Source organism: Microcaecilia unicolor, chromosome 8, assembly GCF_901765095.1.
Source record: "Microcaecilia unicolor chromosome 8, aMicUni1.1, whole genome shotgun sequence".
NCBI lineage: Eukaryota > Metazoa > Chordata > Amphibia > Gymnophiona > Siphonopidae > Microcaecilia > Microcaecilia unicolor.
The window spans coordinates 198,637,115-198,658,587 of record NC_044038.1 but is presented as its reverse complement, the minus strand read 5'-3'; the positions used below and the strand labels follow the sequence as shown (position 1 = coordinate 198,658,587).

Below are 21,473 nucleotides of genomic sequence, written 5' to 3'. Positions count from 1 at the left end.
TCTGACAAGATGCAGAAAGTCATATGTGCTCTATTAAACTTACCATTGTGGATGATACCTAGTGCTGTGAACAGGCACTTCAGTCCTGTGCTTCACCATCCCTTTGCCTTTGTTCTGATTTAAGTTGTGCTAACGGCCATTTTTATTTTTGCCTCTAATTTCAAACCATTTTGATCCATCCAGGTGAAGGAGGGCCGGATGCTTGATGATGTGTCCGTGGGGGTGTCTCAGCTGGCATCCAAGGTAGGGGCGAGGCCCCCCTCCCATGTTGTCCAAGATGGCAGGATATTAAGCCAGTCTCCATACTCCTTCACATGTAAACAGGGTCGGTTTAGAGTCTCTGCGTCCTGTGCTGTCTAAAGGAAGCTAGACATGGGCTCTGTGAAATTTTATGTATACTTGAATGTATTTCAAGCCAACAAGTTAAAATGCCTTAAGAATTTGTGTACTAGACCAGTGGCCACTGTCAAATTAATGCAAGTGATGTTTTATGGCAAATGTAATGGCTAAAATCTTTTTATTGAATTGCTTTTTGGGTTTTGTTGGTTTTTATTTAAAAAATATTTTGTATTGTAGTGATTCAGTAGAACTAATGCCATTCCAGTAATTGCAGAAAGGTAAATGTGCCACCTGACACTCCTTCATAATATGGAACACAGGCCTTCTGCTGTTCTCTAATATGTGAGTGGGTGAGAGCCCAGAGCAGAGGTTCAGAGACAGAGACTGCACATGATAAGGAATCTGGAGACAGCTTACGTGAAATAAGTCTCTCTCTTACAATGTATTAATATGTGACCCTTTCCCCTCCCGCTTTCATTGCTGCCACTGATTGTCACCTGGTAAGTACATGTGCTGTTGCCGGCATCGCAGACGAGTCTCAGGCTGCTGTGAATCTCTCCTGTGAGGGTAAATGAAAGAGCCCATTCCAGTCCGTTCCTTTGCTCTCAGTCTTGCTGTGAGCAATGGAGGGAGGCTGCTGTCTGAGCCCCTTCATGATGAAGCCTTGTGTTAGCAGAGTCAAGTAAATCTCACTACACTATGAAAGCGGAGAATCCTATCACAGAAGAAAAGCTAGTGCAGGGCATGGATCAATGTCTCTTAAGGCAGCACAGTGATGGCAGATAGAAACCAGTTATATTCTGGCTGTACCCTAGTTCTCTACTTTTTTGGGAAGGCAAGCATATAAATTCCCACACTTAAACTAATACCATCTCCCTGACCCCCCCCCCCCCCCCCCATATTTTACATGAGCTGTCACTTCTGTTCCAACTGCTGTCCTCTTATCTTCCTTTACAGTGGTAGGAGGTAGGTCCAGGCCTTGTTTTCCTCTCTTGTTTCTTTAGATCCCTTGTTTAATCCAACGCCCAAGCCCCTGTCCTTGTCTTACCACCAAACTTGATATAGTCCACAGAGCCAGTGAGGCTGTTTCTGAAACATCGCCTATGCCATGCTCTTTGATAATAGGGGTTCCATGCAGAATACTTCAGCTGCCTACTATTTACTTCTATAGTGCTACTAGGTGTACACAGCGCTGTACACTAAACACGTATGAGATAGTCCATGCTTGACAGAGCTTTCAACTAATCAAGACAGACAAACAGGTCAAATAAGGGTTTAGGAATTACTTATGGTTGGAATGATTAAAACAGACATGGATACTGAACAAGTGAATAGGAGTTAAAAGCAGCCTCAAAAAAGTGGGATGTTAGCTTAGATTTGAATACGGCCAGAGATGGAGCTTGACGTACTGACGCAGGAAGTCTGTTCCTGGCATACGGTGCAGCAAGTTAAAAGGAACAGAGTCTGGAGTTGGCAGTGGAAGAGAAATTTACCCAATGAACAGAGTTCCTGGGGTGGATTGTAAGGAGAGATAAGAATGCAGAGATACTGAGGAGCTGTAGAGTGAATGCCCTTGTAAGTTATTAAGAGGAGGTTGAAATGTGTGCGAAAACAGGGAGCCAAAGGAGTGACTTGAGGGAGGGGGCTAATATGAGTGTAGCCACACTGGTCGAATACAAGTCATGCAGCAGAATGTTGAACAGTTGAAGAGGAGAGAGATTGTTTACTGGGAGACTGGTGAGAAGCAAGTTGCAGTAATCTAAGTGTGAGTTGATAAGTGTGTATAAGGGTTTTGGTAGTGTGCTCAGATGGTGAGAAGCAAGTTGCAGTAATCTAAGCATGAGTTGATAAGTGTGTATAAGGGTTTTGGTATTGTGCTCAGAAAGACAGGGATGAATTTTGGTGATATAGATAGCCTGTTGGGTTTGTGCAGAGAGAGAGGAGTGAAAGATGACACCAAGGTTACAAGCTGAGGAGACAGGGAGTTTGAGAATGCTATCCATAGAAATAAAAGACGGGGGAAGAGAAGAGGTGGGTTTACGAGGAAAGATGATAAGCTCAGTCTTGGCCATGTTCAGTTTCAGATGGCAGTGAGACATCCAGGCAGCAATGTCAGACAAGCAGGCTGAGACTTCAGTATCAGGTGCAGCAGTGCATGTGATGTTAGACTTGTAGCTATAGGAGCTGGTGCTGTGGGTGCTTGAGCACTCCTAATATTGCCCAAACACCTATGTTATGTCCAGGGAGGGGTAAGTTCCATTGGGTTTAGTACCCCCCCCCCCCAAAAAAAAAAAATCATTTTGACAAATTGGCTCCTATTCTGGTATTCCAACCTAATAAGTGGAGCTTGATATACAAATATAGTAAGTTTGAAGGTGTCCCTTTAAAATAATGGAGAAAACCCCAACCTTTGCAGAATTTATCTAACAAATGGAACCTCAAACCTCCAAACAAGGGACCATACCAAAGTACTCATAACACCTTGTATATACAGGAGTAGGTTACTATCATAGGTTCCTTACTGGTATAGTTCTCTAGTTGGTTTCTTTGGGGCTCTCTTCTCTCGAGGGGTCTCCTTATAGATAATCTGGTTCTGGGTTGGGGTCAGTTTTGGTTGGTTTGGTTTTTGGTGTTCCTTTATTATATTTTCATAAGAGGGAAGGAGAGTTTTTCATCCCACACGATTTTCTCATTTAAAATGAGTTTTTGCGCTTGGGCTTTTTTTCTCTTCTTCCTTCTTAGTAGGAACCTATGAAGCAGTGTACATTCAGCTACAGTAAGTATTAGTCTGTCCCTGGAGGGCTAGCAATCAAGTTTGTATACTTGAGGCAATGGAGAATTAAGTGACTTGCCCACAATCACAAGGAGTTGCAGTAGGGTTTAAACTGAGCTGTCCTGGTTCTCAGCTCGTTACTCTTAACCTTTAGGCTCTTTCTTCTTGTAGTCACTTGTCTGTCCATTATTTAGCAGATCCCAAGAATGAGCTGTTTTCAGATTACCATGTGTTTAACAAAACAACTTTCATGGGACAAATGTTTGACACAATATATCAAATAATAGTAAAAAGAAAATATATTTCAAAAGCCTGATGGGGGGGGGGGGGGGGGGGGGGAAGTCCCCCCCCCCCCCCCCCCCCCCCCTCTAAACAGCCAGTTCACTTGTCTGTGTAAAATTCACAGGTCATTCCTCACAGCTGTAAAGCATACTCCTTTGTGCATCTGAGTGAATGTTGTGAATCTGTCTGATGGGATCTTGCCAGGTACCTGTGACCTAGATTGGTCACTGTTTTGAAACAGGATACTGGGCTCGATGGACCTTTGGTCTGTCCCAGTATAGCAACACTTAAGTTCTAACTGCCACGAATGAAGAGGGAGGGCAGAAAAATGTCATAATCATTTTCTTGAAATGTGCAGATGTGGGAAAATAGAGGCTCAAAGCAAGAACAGCTGTTTGGAGAATTAAAACAGTGCAGATTCTGGAGACTCAGGTGAAATGTGTTCATAATCCCTACAGCCTTTGAAAAGTTGTTCTGAGCACGCAGAATGCGAGGGTGGTAACCTAAATAAAGTACATTACAAGAATGAAAAGTTGGACAGATTAGCCCCAAAATGCTGCTCAAAACCCTTAAATCGGTACCAGTGACTTACAGTATGTTGTCATAAAATTCTCAACATAAAGCTGGCTTGCTGCTGTCCTAAAGTGGGGTAACATAGGAATCTACTTTAAGTCTCAGATTCTAACAACTGTGACCAAGAACACTTAATAATGTTTTGGGGAATTGGTTAAGGTGCTACAAAGAGAGTAATTTAACCTGCTGTCTTAGGCCCTCTGCAATGTTACGTGATGTTAAAATGTTCATGACCTTCCTCCTTTCTTCTACCTGTTACCCACCTTGCAGTTTTGTTTTGTGTCTGTCCCAAGCGTTTTAAAATTCTGCCATGGCTTTGATTGCACCACGTCTGCTGGTAGCCTATTCCAAACATCTGTTCCCACAATTTATGAATATGCAGAGGCTTATTGTGCTATCCATTGGGCTATGTCCGATTGCCTTCCAGTTCTTGTCCTTTGAATTAATGGGGAGTAATAAAAATTAGTTTTTATCTCCATTGCTTGATTTTACAGTCTTTACCGCGGAAGCTCTTTTTACATGTTGGCAACATGTTTGGGTTTCAAGTTCCCTTTCATTGTTCATTAGATTTTTGTATTTTGTGACAAGGTTCTCTCGACTTCCTCAGCAGTGTCATTAATAAAGATATTGAGAAGTTATTGTCCTACTACTGAGCCCTTTATTGACCACTGTGCGTCATCTCCAGCTGCTCACCTGGTTTCTCGCCCAGTCCCATTTGTCTAGCTTGTTTACCAGCCTTCTGTATAAGGCAGTGTCCAAAGATAAGCAATGTTCTACTGCACCTCCCTGCTCTTCCACTTTTGCACCTTCTTAAAAAAACTCAAGTTTCTTGTTTCAATGTGCCAAAGTGTCTCTTTGTTTAGTATTCTTTCCATAGTTTTGTGCACTAATTAACATCTGCTGTCAACTTGCAGTCCCTTGGAATTTCTCCATTGAACAGAGTATTCTGAGGGACCATGGCTTTCTAAGTCCTCCTAGAGTTTGGGTTGTATTCATTTCATATATGTCAGACGGTTGTTGTCTTAAATTGATTGTCTTCCCTCTCTATAAATAGCATGTAAATAAACTAATTTAAGATCTCCTACCTCTAGCTGCTCCTCTTCCTTTGATATCTAAAGAAGACTTTGTCTCTTCTAATTGCCCTCCCTGAATTCCTTTCGTCGTTCTGATAGTTCCTCCTGTTGTAGGCCTTCTTGTACGTTTTAGTGTTTTACAAATGCTGATCTATTGTTACCTTTTCTGAAACCATATTGTTTTTTCTCTCCATTGCCTTAGGTAGAGATTTCTTTTTTTTTTTTTTTTCTCACTGCTGGCCAAATTTCCTCTGTACCTTACAGCTCTCAGCCTTTTCCACAATATCATTCACCTTGAAGTCAGCCCTCCCCAAAGTCCAAGACCCTAGTCTTAATGTGCTTCAGTTTAGGTTGGAGTTTAATTTTGAATTATGTAATAGGGTGGTCATAAGACCTTGTATGTTCCAGTGTCAGTACCAGGTGTATGTATATATAGCTTAGGCATCATGTTGGAACTGGGTTGCTTGCTGCATGACCTGTGCCTGGGGTGGAAATCAGAGAGGTGGCTTGCTGAAACACAGCTAGGTGCAATGTGATGTGGTCATCAGCTCTGCTCCGTCACATTGATCTTCTCTGCTTCTCCTTTAGGTTCAGGGAATTAGCATTAAAGGTTGGCATGATGTAACCACTTTCTTTAGTGGCAAAGCAGAGGAGTCCCCTGAGAGGTACAGTATGTTCTTTGAGTTACTGTGCTATTAATGTTTATACCTTTGTTATCAAATCTACTTTGCGTTATTTTTTAGGCGGGGGGGGGGGGGGGTGAGGGTCAGTTTTATGATCTGTATTATTTTAAGTGTTTTACTTTGTATTTATTATGAAAATGCATTGATGCAGGTTCTTGGGAATTGCAGGATATCAAGTTTAATAAACAATAACTTGAATCCCTATAATAGGAACTGAAGTGTGGGCACAATGGGACGGGTGTACTAAATATTTTGATGCCAAACAAAGGAGATGTGTAAAATTTGAATAAAAAAAAGAGCAAGGCTCGCAAATGCAACTTATCTTTAGGAAGCCAGGGATTGCAACTTTCAATGAAGGGTGACTTAACATTGATGGTTCCAAAGACTCGTTTATATCATTCTTGACACCAGTTTATATTGTTTAAAATAATTGGCAATAAAACTGAATTTGAAATTTAAAATATCTTTAGCTAGGAAAGAAATGAAAACCAGTAGTATCACCTCACAACTATACCCACCTAGGAGCCAGCATCCCACTTCACATCAAAAGCTATGTGTGTTCAATGTATAATAAAACTTGCTATACCACCTTTTCTGGCAAACAGGTCAGGGCAGTTTACAATAAAATGAAATAATTAAAAGAAAATGGAATGCCAATTAAACATAGGACAGGCACAAGCAAACGGGAAATACACCCATAACGAGCAAAATCCTAGGTTTCAATGTCAAAAACCTCAGAGGATTTTAGGTTAATTTGCTTTAAATTATAAGAGAGGTGGGAGGAAAAACAACCAAATGAACTCTGATAAAGTATATTCAGAACTGGTGATTCTCTTCTTCTCTTTAACAGACCTGCGATGGATCAGAGCTACCAGAACAGCAGTGGGGATAGTTACCAGAACAGCAGTGCAGATAAAACCTTCTGGGAAACCTTCGGCAACCAGGATGTGGCCAAAACCCACAAGTCACCAAGCAGTGACAGCTGGACCTATGCAGACAACTCTGGTGAAAAGAAGAGTTCTGATAGCTGGGATGTCTGGGGCTCCGAAACAGTCTCCAACAACAAGAACAGCAACAGCGATGGCTGGGATACCTGGGAGAGCACTTGGGAGAACACAGGGACTGAGAGCAGATCGAAAAAAGCTGCTCCAAAGAGCAAAGGCAAAGCAACAGAGCCTGAGGATGGGTGGGATAATTCCAACTGGTAGGGCTGAAGGAAAAGACCCTTCTCGGCCTTCCCCCAGAGCATCAGAAGATTAAGCGCACACAAAGCTGACATTGATCTTTGTCCCTACTGAAATGTAATGTGTTCATCTCATTCTCACCATGCCGGTCTTGAAATAAAAAGAAATGTGACTTTGTTCTTCCCACCACTTCAGATCTCACCGTTAACTTGTGAAGCCCTGCTGCCTTTTTATCGCGAGGAGTTTTAACGGCCAGCATGGTAACATTTAACAAAAGCCGAGATCTTCAAGACCTGAACCCTGCAGGGATATGTCTGTAACATACGTACCTGGTGTTGTGCATTTGAAATTGTGCATCTATTTATAGACCTAATGATGAGGACCATTGAGGCAACAGAGGGCAGTGCGGGGGGAGGGGGGGGGGAGGAAGAGAGCTGAAACTAACACAGGAATGAAACATATTGAATGAACAACTCCAAGAAAATGGCAAACCTCTGCCTTTCCCTAACCAAGCACTGACAGTGATAGAAAAATTTATTCAAAACCTTTTAAAAATCTTCCACGATGGGTAAAAGAAGTGTTCCGTTTTCACCAGATAACTGCAGTAAGGATGCTGAGAGCCTTAGAGGTGACTGAAACAGACTGGAGCATGAAGAGTCAGTAGATGATTATATTGTGACAATGCTGGACTAGAACTGTGTCACTGGTCTGTGGACTCCCACGTACTCAACACAGGATGTGTTTTAGACTGACTTAAGAGTTACATGCTATTTATTTCTTAAGCATATTAGAGTTTTCTCTAACTCGGAGTATGAAGACACACACATAGCAATGGAATCAGTAGCTTAGAATTACAGAGCTGGTTGGAACCATTTTTTTCTTCAGAGGATCTGTAGCTGCAGAGTTGCTAGAAAACTTATCTTTGGTTTCATGTGCTTTTCTTATTTGCCAGTGCAGTCCTTAATGCAATCTTGCCCCCCCCCCCTTTTTTTTTTGCTTCTGAATCCTCACATCCTCACTTTGAGCTAGAGCATACCAGTAGCTCACTTTGCTTTCCTCAAGGAGATTCCAGTACAGGTCTCATCCATGTCAATGTACAGCTGTTGCTAAAGCAGGCAGAGGAGCTTGCTGTTGAAGTAGAAATGCAGATGTGACAAAAGAGAACAGATTATGCATGGATGTGGATCAGTTTGTCAACCTGAACCTCTTAAAAATGACCTGCCTTATCAGTTTCAGGTTATCTTTAATTTGGTTCCCTGCAAGATTATGGAGAACTTTCACCCCAAGTTTACGTTCAATTCATACAAGTCAGTGTTCTCCTCAGAAGGATTGGCCATGTGGGGGTGGGTGGGGGAGTGTTGTGTGGTATTTAAAATTTTCTGTTAAGTTAGCCGGTCATTTGTAAAATCAGCCAGGTGGAGCACCATTCAGAAGATCTGGGGGGGGGGGGGGGGGGGGGGAGGACACTGCAATTTATGGACCATTCTTGTGCCTCTAGACAAGCGGCCAAATTGAATCTCTACTAAGCACTTCTCTGGCACTTTGAAAAGCACTAGAATACATCAACAACGTGGCATTTTATACTTTTCGGAGGCAGCTTGAATTACTGAAGTTTAATTATATCCCATAAACAAATTTGTCCTGTTTGAGAGTTCCCACAAATGGGTTAACCCTAGTGAAATCGTTGGTGATAAGCACTTGGTTTCCCTAGGTACCTGTATGTGGCAGTGGTATGCAGCCAGGCATCAGTAAAGCCAGTATATAGTCTGTGTGGATCTACAGCTTATTTGATGGCTTGACAGCTGATTTTGCTTAAAACAGTCCAACTTCTGGTCCCTTTGGGCCACTAGTTGTGTTTTGGTCAGAGGCTGAGGCCTGTGCAAACTATTGATACAGGTGACTGTGTTGTGGTGTGGCCATCAAATCGTGATTTATGAGCTAATTTGTGCAGTTTTTCTACCTCTTGTGTTGCTTTCGTCACGAGTGTGAGTGTGGTAAAAGTAGAAGTATATTCTGTTAATAACTGAAGAGGTTGGAAAAGAGATCAGCACCTTCTGCCACATTATTTATATGTAGATGTACATATTCAGTACCCTTGTATTATGTCATGCTCTTTTGGAGAAGGCATGTAAGCTTTGTCCTGTGCCTGAAGTGGAAAATGGGTTCTGTGCTTAGAAGAACTCATTCTCTGTAGAAAAGTGATTCCCAAAACTGCCCTGAGGGAACCTCAGCCAATCAGGTTTTCAAGATATCTGCAGTGAATATTCATGAGTTACATTGGTATGCACTGCCTCAATTGCATGCAAATCGAACTCGTAAATATTCATTGCAGATACCCTGGAAACCTGGCTGGCTAGTTTGGGAACCACTGCTGTAGAGGCTGATTGTCAATAAACAAATGAGTGTGGGTGGGAGGGATGGGGTTGCAGCAGGTTTTCTTCCGCTTCTTTTGCTGGTCTTTCTAAACCTGTACCACGATGGTGGTCCTCCCTGTTCCTGCTCTGTAAGTGCTGTGGAGGTACAGTATGAGCTCTCTTTGTTTTACAGATTGTAAATACAGACAGTACTGAGGACTTTGTGGGAGAGACTAACCAGGATCACGCTTAGGAAGGACTTCGTTGGCTGTATTTTGAGGGTCAGCATTGACGTGTCTGCACTTGATGCTTCAAGTCCATGGCATGAAAGTCAGCATCTTCAGTCTTTTCTGTCAGATCCCAGAAGAACTACAACTGAGCTACAAAGTGTTAACTCTCTCTGTGTTTCTTGTCTTGAAGGAAGTCCTCATGCAGGCATCTCCTCTGAAGCAGTATTGTTGCTTGGTTGACTCTTTAATTCTTATGTTGTGATGCTGTATGGGACTCTCTCTTGTGTGCTGCTTGCATGGATTCCAGCTTCTGCTGAGTCCCTTCTTTGTCTCTGCAAGATTTTAACTCTAATTTGTTATCTAAAAATGGATTTCAGATTTTTTCTATGCATACATTTTCCAGATGATCTGTGACCTGTCCTGGTCACTTACCAGCACTGGACGGCTGTTTAAATGAGAGAATTTGTGGTTAAGTAAATTATAAAACTATCTCTGTTTTACTGTTCTAGAAACAAACCCAGCAGTAGTAAGGATGTCCTGGGATGGGTGGTGTCCTCACAAGCTCATTTCACTGGTGAGCTTACTGTGCGCCAATTTGGAGCTACGGCTGGCCCAATGCAAACACGGGCGCCAATGGTAGTTCCAGCCCCAATGCACACTGTTTCCTGCGCTGGGGAAAATAAAGCTCAATTTTTTGGTGCTTTGGTTACCCGGCGGTAATCGGACAGCTCTGCTCGCTACCCGGTTACTATGGGAGCCCTTACTGTCACCTCAGTGGGTGGCAGTAAGTGCTCCCCCCCCCCCCGCATAGCCACGCGGTAAGAGCAGTCTTACCCCTCATGGCCATGTCTTTGTGTGGCCTTTTAACCACTGTGGTAAAAAGAGCCTCAGCACGTGGCTAAAACGGCCATTGCCGCAGGGCCCTTTTTACCGCTGTGGTAAAAAGGCCATACAAAGACATGGCCATGAGGGTCTCTTAGTGATTTTTTTTGAGAATTTTTGTAGGATTCAAACTGAGACTTTTCTGGAAAGTTGGTCTCTTATATGTAGAATTCCATAATGAACCATATTCTGAGTCTTCCGTATTTAGAGTAAGAATCAACTCCATAAACGTGGCTCAGTAGAACGCAGGATTGCTTATAACACATTTAGGAGTTGGACTCTTTGTTTGTTTGTTTATATCAGATCAGCAGTGTAATATTATGTGGATTCACTTATAACCAGGGCTGTGGCGTTAGTACACCAAACCTTTGACTCAAACTCCTATTATGTATAGTAAATCCAAGAAAAATATGATTAATTACAGAAACATGGGATATTTCTTTATGTACAAAATTAGGACTAAGACTGCAAAATATATTTGAAGTTTGAACAATTTTATATATATAGTTTTTATTTTGAAGCTGGAGTTGTTACATTTTTACTGACTCCACCCAAAATTGCTTCTGACTCCAACTTTACAGCCCTGCTTATAATATAGTCAAATCTTTGACACCCCCCCCCCCCCCCAGTGTCTATTACCTGGGGGTCTACAGTGTCTTACATGAATTAGGCCCTTTTTTCCCCCCCCCCCCCCCGTTTTCAGAGACCCGAGGGTGTGTGCTAGACCTTACAGCTGGAAGTTAGGATCTAGTTTATATGAGGATATGCAGTTGGGTCTCAAAGCACTAGTGTGAAAGTGAGGGCAGAATGAAGATTTACAGCAGGACCTGACTACACTGCACTGCTTATTGCTTCCCTTTTGCCCATTCTTGTGGCAGTTGGGTGTTTGTCGCTTGCTGTCTTGCCTGCTTCCAACACTCTCCCTTTTGGTGCACTGTGACTGCTGGGTACTTGCTGCTTTAACCTCTCTTGTATGAATGGATTTCTGTTCTTTGCCTGCTGGCATCCTTTGGCTAAAGTTGTGCTGTTTTGATTGCAGGTGCAGTGCGCTTCTGCCTCCAATACAACTCTTTACTGTTAAGTGTGTAGTGCGTGTGCCATGCAGTGTGTACGTTGAACTGTACAGATTGATTTTTTTATGTATGCACTGCTAGTATCATGTGTGAAACATGGTCATGTATCATGTCAAGTAGAATGCTAATGTTTTTATTCTCTAAATGTTTATTTGGCTACTTTCGTACATGACTGTAAAATCATGTTTTAATTTTGAAGACAGAAATAAAACTCCAGTTCACCAATGAGATATTGTCTCCCTGAAAAAGGAGAAAAGTGGCACCAGATGTTGATATTCATTGGCCTGAGCCTATTGTGGGCCTTGGTCCCCCTTTAACCTTGCACAGCAGTCATGGTGAGGTTCTGCACTGCCGGGTTCTCTGGCCTCCTGTTTTCTTTAAAATATAAAAGTCCATTCTCTTATTTTCCTTAGCTGTTTTGTCTTTTATATTGCCCGATTCTATCATTATGTATCAAGACTTTGCTCATAATGGAGGGCAAGGTAGTCCCATAAGTTCCCGTATCTGGTAGCTAATAATTTGAAGCTAGACTGTTGAGCTTTAATCCTTAAAGGAAGCTGACTGCTCTACCATATCCTCATTCAGTTGGGATTTGCTGTGCTTAGAAGGAACAGCCCAGTTTCTTTTCACCTGGGATTTACCCAGACTTTAACTCCTGCCCTTTCTCTTAGTCAAACAATTGTATTACTGAATGTGCTGCCTTGTTCTATTTTTGATGCCATTCCCTGGGCACAACATAATCTGTTAGTAGATAGCTATTTCTATGTCGTAAAGTCCTTGAGTGTGTTGGGTGAATCCTTGTGTATTTTGTTTTTATTAAATTAGAGAGAGTGAGTACTCCGGGTGTCATGTCACCCACCTGCACTTACTCTTTTCAGTGGCAGACATGAGCAGTACCATGGAATGAGCAAACCCAGCTCGATGCTGAATGTGTGAAGGATATTTCTTCAGCCATTGCACAAAGCTTCTAGCGTCTTCAAACAGTTCCTGTACAATGTGTTTGATTGAAGTCATCCTGGCTGAGCCAAAGCTGTTGCTAAATCAATGATGTGTATTCTAATAGTGCCCCAGTCCTCTGCTGTGCTTTGGTCTGTGATGCTGCAATTGTTTACCAGAGGTATGCAGTAATGGGTTAGATCAGCCCCCTTCATAACAGATGAGTTGGGCACAAACAGGTTTGCAGGAAGATTTGGCTCTAAACAATCTGGGTAAGGGTGAGTTGGGCAGATAGAGCTTCAGGAGTGGCCTAGTGGTTAGGGTGGTGGACTTTGGTCCTGGGGAACTGAGGAACTGAGTTCGATTCCCACTTCAGGCACAGGCAGCTCCTTCTGACTCTGGGCAAGTCACTTAACCCTCTATTGCCCCATGTAAGCCGCATTGAGCCTGCCATGAGTGGGAAAGCGCGGGGTACAAATGTAACAAAAATAAAATAGATACTACTGGAGATTCTACATGGAATGTTGCTACATGTAGAAGGCTGCGCAGGGTTCTGTTTCTGTGAGTCTGACGTCCTGCACGTACGTGCAGGATGTCAGACTCACAGAAGCAGAAGCCTGCGCGGCCACATTGGTGATCTGCAAGGGCCGACTTCTACATGGAATGTTGCTAGTGGAATAGCAACATTCCATGTAGAATCTCAAATAGTAGCAACAGTGGAGGAGTGGCCTAGTGGTTAGGGTGGTGGACTTTGGTCCTGGGGAACTGGGTTCAATTCCCACTTCAGGCACAGGCAGCTCCTTGTGACTCTGGGCAAGTCACTTAACCCTTCATTGCCCCATGTAAGCCGCATTGAGCCTGTCATGAGTGGGAAAGCGTGGGGTACAAATGTAACAAAAAAAAATTGTTATAAAGACCATCCTTATTCTACCCTGAATCAAGTTCTTTCTGTAATCATGTGCCTAGGGTTAGGTGTTATTTAGAATCTGACAGCAAATACAGTATAGTGATGTACCTAATGAAGCTGGGAGAGAGAGCAAACACCAGCCCTCCAGTTGTCAGTGTGTGCCTCTTTGTTGGAGAGTTGAGTTGTGGTGGCAGTTTCCATGGGTACCTGAGCCTAGTACTAGAATGAAGTCTTATTTCAGTATTTTAGTTATTTAATAGAGAATAATGATTTGTTTGCATGTTTTGATAGCTAAACTTTCTATATTAAATGTCCTTGCACATCAGGCATGTACTGGACCAAGAGTTCAAAAAGTAATGACAGTAAATTGAATTCAGTAGAAGCAGTCTTGGTGTTATGCCCACTGCAAAATTAGCCCCGGTCCTTGCATACAGGTCCCTATCCTTCTCACACAACAAAAGCTTGATCAGTGGCGTGATGTATCTGAGCTTCCTTTGATGTAGTTCTGTGACGTGCCTGGAATGGTTGTTTTGGTGCTCTTTATGTGTACTTTTTCTGTCTGAGCACTGCTGCATTTGGACCTGCAGTGTTTCCTTTTATGATGACCATTATAAATAAAAGCAGAAAGAAATGACTTTGTCTTGAGTCTTTTGCGGGTCTGTACAACAGTACTACCCTTTTCTTCCTAAGAAAAACAGTGAAGAACTTGCAACCTTAATGTACAAGTCAATGACATTCCATGAGAGAAGACTGGATGTGGTTTACCTGTAGAAGCCCAAGTTACCTCTGTCTGCCACACAGCATGGCTGCACTAAATTTCCTTTTAATCTGTATGTGTTTATTTCCTCTGTCTCCCATTGCATGACGGTTATTTATTAGGATTTACTTACTGCCTTTTTGAAGGAATTCACTGAAGGTGTGTACATAAGTACATAAGTAGTGCCATACTGGGAAAGACCAAAGGTCCATCTAGCCCAGCATCCTGTCACCGACAGTGGCCAATCCAGGTCAAGGGCACCTGGCACGCTCCCCAAACGTAAAAACATTCCAGACAAGTTATACCTAAAAATGCGGAATTTTTCCAAGTCCATTTAATAGCGGTCTATGGACTTGTCCTTTAGGAATCTATCTAACCCCTTTTTAAACTCCGTCAAGCTAACCGCCCGTACCACGTTCTCCGGCAACGAATTCCAGAGTCTAATTACACGTTGGGTGAAGAAAAATTTTCTCCGATTCGTTTTAAATTTACCACACTGTAGCTTCAACTCATGCCCTCTAGTCCTAGTATTTTTGGATAGCGTGAACAGTCGCTTCACATCCACCCGATCCATTCCACTCATTATTTTATACACTTCTATCATATCTCCCCTCAGCCGTCTCTTCTCCAAGCTGAAAAGCCCTAGCCTTCTCAGCCTCTCTTCATAGGAAAGTCGTCCCATCCCCACTATCATTTTCGTCGCCCTTCGCTGTACCTTTTCCAATTCTACAAAGAATAAATCAAAAGTAAGCAATAGACAATTATACCAGTAAAAAATATTCAAATACAAAGTATGGCATAGTATACTACTTACAATGTCAACACAATACATACTAAAACATTTTAATAGTGTAGGTTATAAACAAAGATAGAACATATAGATAGGTAAAAGGAATTAGAAAATGAGGCTAATTTAAAGAAAGTTGCACAATGAGGTCAGAGAGGTGATTAAATATCTCAGGTAGGGTAGGAGTGGATAAACGTCCTGCTGCAGTATTGCAGTCAAGTTCAGGAATGCACAGCTTGCCCAGTGGCTGTATTAAGATCTGATAACTTTATTTTGCACTCTAGATTCCTGTAGAGAAATGGCTTTTTTAAGATCATTGTTCTTGTATGTGCCTTCTCCCACCCCAAACTAATTTATCCAATCAAGTTTATTCAGATTTCTGCCTCAGGTCATAGAGTAGCTCATGGGCTCTAGAATATTTTCTTTATTAGATTCTTGATATACAACATTTTTAAAGCTGTCCTGCCATTGGTCAATTAATGCCTTTGTAGCCTAGCTAACTGAATTAGTTGCTTAGAGAGAAAAAAAAAAAAAAACCAGTCCCAAATCTTTAATGGTGAAGCTATTACACAGAAATTCACATAAGAAGCATTGTCTTAATCCTATTGTTTTCTGTTTGGAAAATGAAAGTGGGCATTTCAAACTGTACCTTTTGTGTTCTATATAATGTTGACAAAGATCACATGGCAGTATTGCTAGTACAGTAAGTGAAAATGGGAACAGCAGGCCTGACTCTTCTGGTGTGTAACAGTGCATCCTGTTTTTTTTACGCAGTAGCCACTGGAGGGCAGCACTCAGGCTGTCAGCAGTCAGCACCTGGAAAGTTGATATGGATTGGATAGCCATGTGCAAGGGATCCTGAAGCACTGAGAAAACACTATGAGGCCGATGCACAAAAGTCCCATAAGGCACTATTCACTATTTTCACCTCGGTAAAAATTAGTGGGGTGGAAGTAGTGAGCAATGCTAAAAAAAAAAATATCAGATGCAAATGAGCTGCATGGATGGGCCAGGGCATGCACACAGCAGTCAATGGTAAGCATGGCTGCTATGTGCTTGCTGTGAACACAACAACCTATGGATGCCCTCCACAACGTTTCACTATGGCTGTCATACACACATACAAGCTGCATGTACAAAACCCATTTGTAACCTTTTTTTTTTTTTCTCAAACTTTATAAGTGGCACAAGCGATTTTTATGCACAGGCTCACAGTGAACCTGATTTCTAGAGAGATGAGCTCTCTCTGTCTAGCAGCAGCATGGAGCTGCGGTCTGACTGCGAGTGTTTCCTGTGTCCGGCACTGGCCCCCTTCCGCAGCAGGGACCGGCTGTCAGAGATCATTCGGGCACAGATCTGCACCGAGTAGCCTGAGCAGGCGCTGTTGATACTTCCCGATGGCACTCCAGCCTGACAGCGGGGAGCCAGGGCTGCAGCAGTTGAGAAAACCGAGCCTGCTACTACCCGGAGCCTATTATTCTGTACATGGGCTCCTTCCATACGTGTGCAGGAGCCTCTGAACTGTGGTGGTGCTACGCTCACCCTCGGATCCTCCTGTTGACTGCACTGCTGAGAAGACACCGTCATGCAATGGCTCCTGACCACCCATAAAAATTTCCTCTGCAAGGTAGGCGGTCCTTTCTGTGCATCACTTGGAATGCACATTTGAATAGTAATAAGGTCATTAAAATAACTTTGCATACCATTCCCATTGGCTGTTACATGGAAAAGAACCTGCAGAACCCCTTTGTGCATGTCTTGCTGAACTCCGTGCTTCCTAAACGGACTAGAACTGGTCAAAAATGCATGTTGCTGGCCCAGTAGGTTTTGTGCATCGGGCCCTGTGTGTGTACTGGTATGTAGACTGCCATTACCTTCTCAGTAACATGTGACCAGTTATTTGCAGCCTAAGCTGCATGTGTTAATTCCCTGATGCATGTGAATAGTCTCTGTTCACAGGTACTCATCCTGTATGGTTCACAAGTAATTCCACTGGATTCATCCAAACTATTCTACTTAATAATGTTCTGAGGCTTAAATTTGGGGAGCTAAACTATTACTTTTTGAATAATGTTTGTTAATGTTTTTAGAGCAAATAGGAGTAGTCTATATTGAGTGAAAGGTAGCTAGGGTCAGCTCCTGGTCTCCTGGGCATAGTCTGTCCTCAGTGAAAGGTCCTGGTCTGATCTGGATCTGTGTGCACAGACATAGAATCACACCAATATTATGAAAGTCCTCTCTCCCCAAGGAAATCCTGAAAATTTAGGGGGAAACAGAGGGAGAAACAGCTGACTGGTCATGTGATGTGACCTCTCACCATTCCTCCGCCATAAGCAGAGAAGAGTGATAGCACATCACGTTACCTTCTGCTGTTTAGGCTGAGTTCCACTTGAAGAAAACCCAGGTATTGACAATAAAACTGCTTTCTTAAATATGTTTTAAATCTCTTACTTTTTTTTTTGTCATGGAGTAATAGTGGATGAACATATAAATTCCAGGGTGGAGCAGAGCAGTAGCCTAGCGGTTAGTGCAGCAGACTGTGATGCTGGGGAACTGGGTTCAACTCCCACCACAGCCCCCCATGACCCTGGGCAAGCCACCCAACCCCCCATTGCCCCAGGCCCAAATAAGTACTTGTTTACTTCTATGTAAACCACCTTGAATGTAGTTGTAAAAAACAAAAAAATAACACAAGCAGTATATCAAGCCCTATTTCCATAGGCAACTGTAGAGCACCCCCCCCCCCCCAAAAAAAAAAAACCTTTACCTGCATTTGCTGCTTCTTCCACTGCCTTTCAGAACAGTCCCAAGTATGCTGTCCTTCAGGCCTTATCCTTCACCATGATTGTTACAAGACCATTGCTAAAGTCTACATCCAGGTCATCTACCTTGTGTGATTACCAAGCTTGGAAGTGGACCTGGATGGTGGATTTAGTGTTGGTTGTATAATAATCATAATTTGTACCCATACTTTGAAAACCTTGTTAGACTTAAAATCTGTACACATTTACAATATGGTAGGTGTTCATAACTTAAATTTTTTTAATATGGTCAAAATCATACATGTATAGGGATATAGTGCTTTTATGTGCAACAACGGTGCAAGGAGAAACAGAGCCGGTGGTTGGGAGGTGAGGATAGTGCTGGGCAGACTTATACGATCTGTGCCAGAGTCGGTGGTTGGGAGGAGGGGCTGGTGGTTGGGAGGCGGGGATAGTGCTGGGCAGACTTATACAGTCTGTGCCCTGACGAGCACAGATACAAATCAAAGTAGGGTATACACAAAAAGCAGCAAATATGAGTTATCTTGTTGGGCGGACTGGATGGACCATGCAGGTCTTTTTCTGCTGTCATCTACTATGTTACTTTTAGCAAAGCTCTACATCATTTTATTTTTCTTACATTTGTACCCTACACTTTCCCACTCATAGCAGGTTCAATGTGGCTTACATATTATATACAGGTACTTATTTGTACCTGGGGCAATGGAGGGTTAAGTGACTTGCCCAGAGTCACAAGGAGCTGCCTGTGCCTGCAGTGGGAATCAAACCCAGTTCCCCAGGACCAAAGTCCACCACTCTAACCACTAGGCCACTCCTTCACTCATGTGATATGGCATAAGAACATAATAGCAATACTGGGTCAGACCAATGGTCCACCTAGCCCTGTATCATGTGGCCAATCCAGGCCACAAGTACCTAGCAGAAAACCAATTAGTAGCAATTGGTTTTCTGTCAGGTACCAATCCTGGGACAAGCAGTGGCTTTCCCCCATGTCCATCTCAATAACAGACTATAGACGTTTCCTCCAGGAACTTGTCCAATCCTTTTTTAAACCCAAATACACTAACTGCCATTACCACAACCTCCAGCAGCAAGTGCCAGAGCTTAACTCTTCTTTGAGTAAAAAAAAAAAATATATATATATATATATATATATATATATATATATATATATCTTTTTGTTTTAAAAGTATTTCTGTGCAATTTCATTGAGTATCCCCTGGTCTTTGTACTTTTTGAAAGAATTAAAAAATCTATTCACTTCTACCCATTCTACACCACTCAGGATTTTATAGACCTCAATCATACCCCCCCCCCCCCCCCCAGCTGTCTCTTTTCCAAGCTGAAGAATCCTAACCGCTTTAGCCTTTCCTCATACGGGAGGAGTTCCATTATTTTGGCTGCTCTTCTTTGAACCTTTTCTAATTCTGCTATATATTTTTTGAGATATGGTGACCAGAATTGAATGCAATACTCTAAGTGAGGTCACACCATGGAGCAATACAGAGGCATTATAATAGTCTTGGTCTTATTTTGCATCCCTTTCCTAATAATTCCTAACATTCTGTTTGCTTTTTTGGCTGCCGCTACACACTGGGCAGATTTCAGCATGTTGCCTACAATGACACCTAGATCTTTTTCTTGAGTGCAGTGGCTTTTCCTAGGGTGGCTGACACCCAGGGCGGATCGCCGATGCCCCCCCCCCGGGTGCAGCGCCCCCCCACCCCGGCGAAAGGACACCCCCCAGGTGCATTTTTACCTGCTGGGGGGAGTGCCGCACGCCTGTCTGCTTCGCTCGTTCCATGCTCCCTCTGCCCCGGAACAGGAAGTAACCTGTTCCGGGCAGAGGGAGCACAGAACGAGTGGAGCTGACAGGCGCGCGGCACCCCCCACCCCAGCAGCGTGCACCTGGGGCAGACCGCCCCCACTTGGTATGCCACTGCTTGAGTGCTGACTTCTAAGGTGGACCCTAGCATCAGGTAACTATGATTTGGATTATTCTTCTCAATGTGCATCACTTTGCATTGTCCACATTAAATTTCATCTGCCATTTGGACACCCAGCCTTTCAGTTTCCTAAGCTGTTCCTGCAATTTTTCCCAATCCACATGTGCTTTGACAGCTTTAAATAGTTTTGTCACCGTTGAAAACCATTTCTGGAACAGGTAGATCTCTTGCATCTTCTTCCGTAAAGACCAAAGCAAAGAATCCATTTAATCTCTCCACTATGGCATTGTCCTTCTTCAGTGCCCCTTTTGCTCTTTCATGATCTAATGATCCCATGGATTCTCTCACAGGCTTTCTAGTTCTGAAAAAGGAGTTAATGTGAATTTTTTGTCTCCACGGCAAGTTTTTCTTCATATTCTCTTTTAGCCTTTTTTATCTGTGCTTTGCTTCTATCCTTCTACTAACTTTTGGCGAATGGCTATGGGGTAAATTTCAGGACTTCACATACAGTTGTGAATCTGATCAAAGGTCCCTCTAAGCAGCACAGGGAGCTGTTTTCTGTGTTTTAGCCACTGGTCATCTTGCAGCAATCTTCAGTGTGGGTGGATAGGTAGGTAGGTAGGTAGGCAGGCAGGCTGGCTGGCCGGCTGGCCCATCAGCTTGGTTAGAAGGTGGGCCTTGAAAGATTCTGTCTCTGGATTGATTGAGGAACTGCATGAACAGTTTAAGACATGTTGAAAAGCTTTGCAAATATAACATTGGGCATTTCTAAGAAACATTTTCTTGGAATGTTTCCAAAGGTTGGTTGAATTCCGGTACTCTTCATGGATAAAAAAAAAATGCATAGGAGAAAATTTTCTGTACTTCATTTTTATTTGATGTACTACATATTCAGAAAAGTAGTTAAGCAGCTTATACAGAATATTAGAAAAGGTGATGGAATTACATTTTCAAAAACAGAACAGAGGAGAATCACATGTATGATTCAAGATGTTCTCCAATTTCAGTGCTATCCCGAACCACCTAACACTTCACCATTAGCATGTTCTCTCTAATCAAGGGTCCGATGCACAGCACTCTGGCGCTGTAAGGAACGGTGCTGGAAAAACGTCGGCTTATTATCAAGTCAGAATTATCGACTGATGCACAACACTAACAGAATGCCAATTATATGTATGCAGTTAGTGTTGTGCATCACTTGGTAAGGGGTCTGAGCATTTGTACCGTGCAGCTCTTGTGGGCATATGCCAGGAATGCTTGGACCCCTCTGACCCTCCTTCCAGTTTTCTGGAACAGCTCCCTGGTGCTCCAGTGGATGCTGCCTGATCCCCCCCCCCCCCACCTTACAAAAAAGTCCTGGCAGCCAAGTGGACCCTCTTTCCCAAGAACATCAATGGTGGTCCTGTGTATCCCCTGATCGGGTTGGCTGTACCCCCTAGTTCCCAGTAAAAGCCCTGGTGGTCTAGTGGCATTGTTTTCCACACCCCTCCCCCGCAGACCTGTCCACTTATCTTAATGGAGGACTGTGTACTTCCTCCTGCCTTGGACACTGACAGGAAAGTTAGTGCGGAACCTCAATGACCGCTCCAATGCTGTGGGCTTTGTGGGTGCTTGAGCATCCCCGATATTGAGAAAATTCCTTGTATATGTCCAGGGAAAGGTTATTTCCACTGGGCTTAGCACCCCCAATAATTTTGAAAAGTTGGATCCCATAGGGTATGGGTTTTCTGTGCATTGCATGGACTTGTTAATGAGCTTAATAGTATAGGACTTTTAGACACTGCTTCCGTCTACGGTAAACAGTGACTGAAAGCCTCTGGGCATTGGCCACACAATAACATTTCCTTTAGACTGGCTAAAACCACTCTAAATGAAATGTTGCAAGCCTAATTTGCTTTGAGCATCGGCCTG

General features: G+C 43.0%; 1 protein-coding gene across 2 annotated transcripts in view; it reads left to right on the top strand.

Annotated features, from left to right (window-relative positions):
- The window catches only part of ARFGAP1 (ADP ribosylation factor GTPase activating protein 1), a 42,614-nt gene extending 33,405 nt beyond the window's left edge, over window positions 1-9,209 (top strand). For both annotated transcript variants that reach the window (XM_030211198.1, XM_030211197.1), the window contains 3 exons: window positions 184-243; window positions 5,629-5,705; window positions 6,574-9,209. In XM_030211198.1, the coding sequence (XP_030067058.1) occupies window positions 184-243; window positions 5,629-5,705; window positions 6,574-6,931 (495 nt within the window). In that variant the 3' untranslated portion in view covers window positions 6,932-9,209. The remainder of the gene's footprint in view (window positions 1-183; window positions 244-5,628; window positions 5,706-6,573) is intronic.
- The last annotated feature ends 12,264 nt before the right edge of the window (window positions 9,210-21,473 follow it).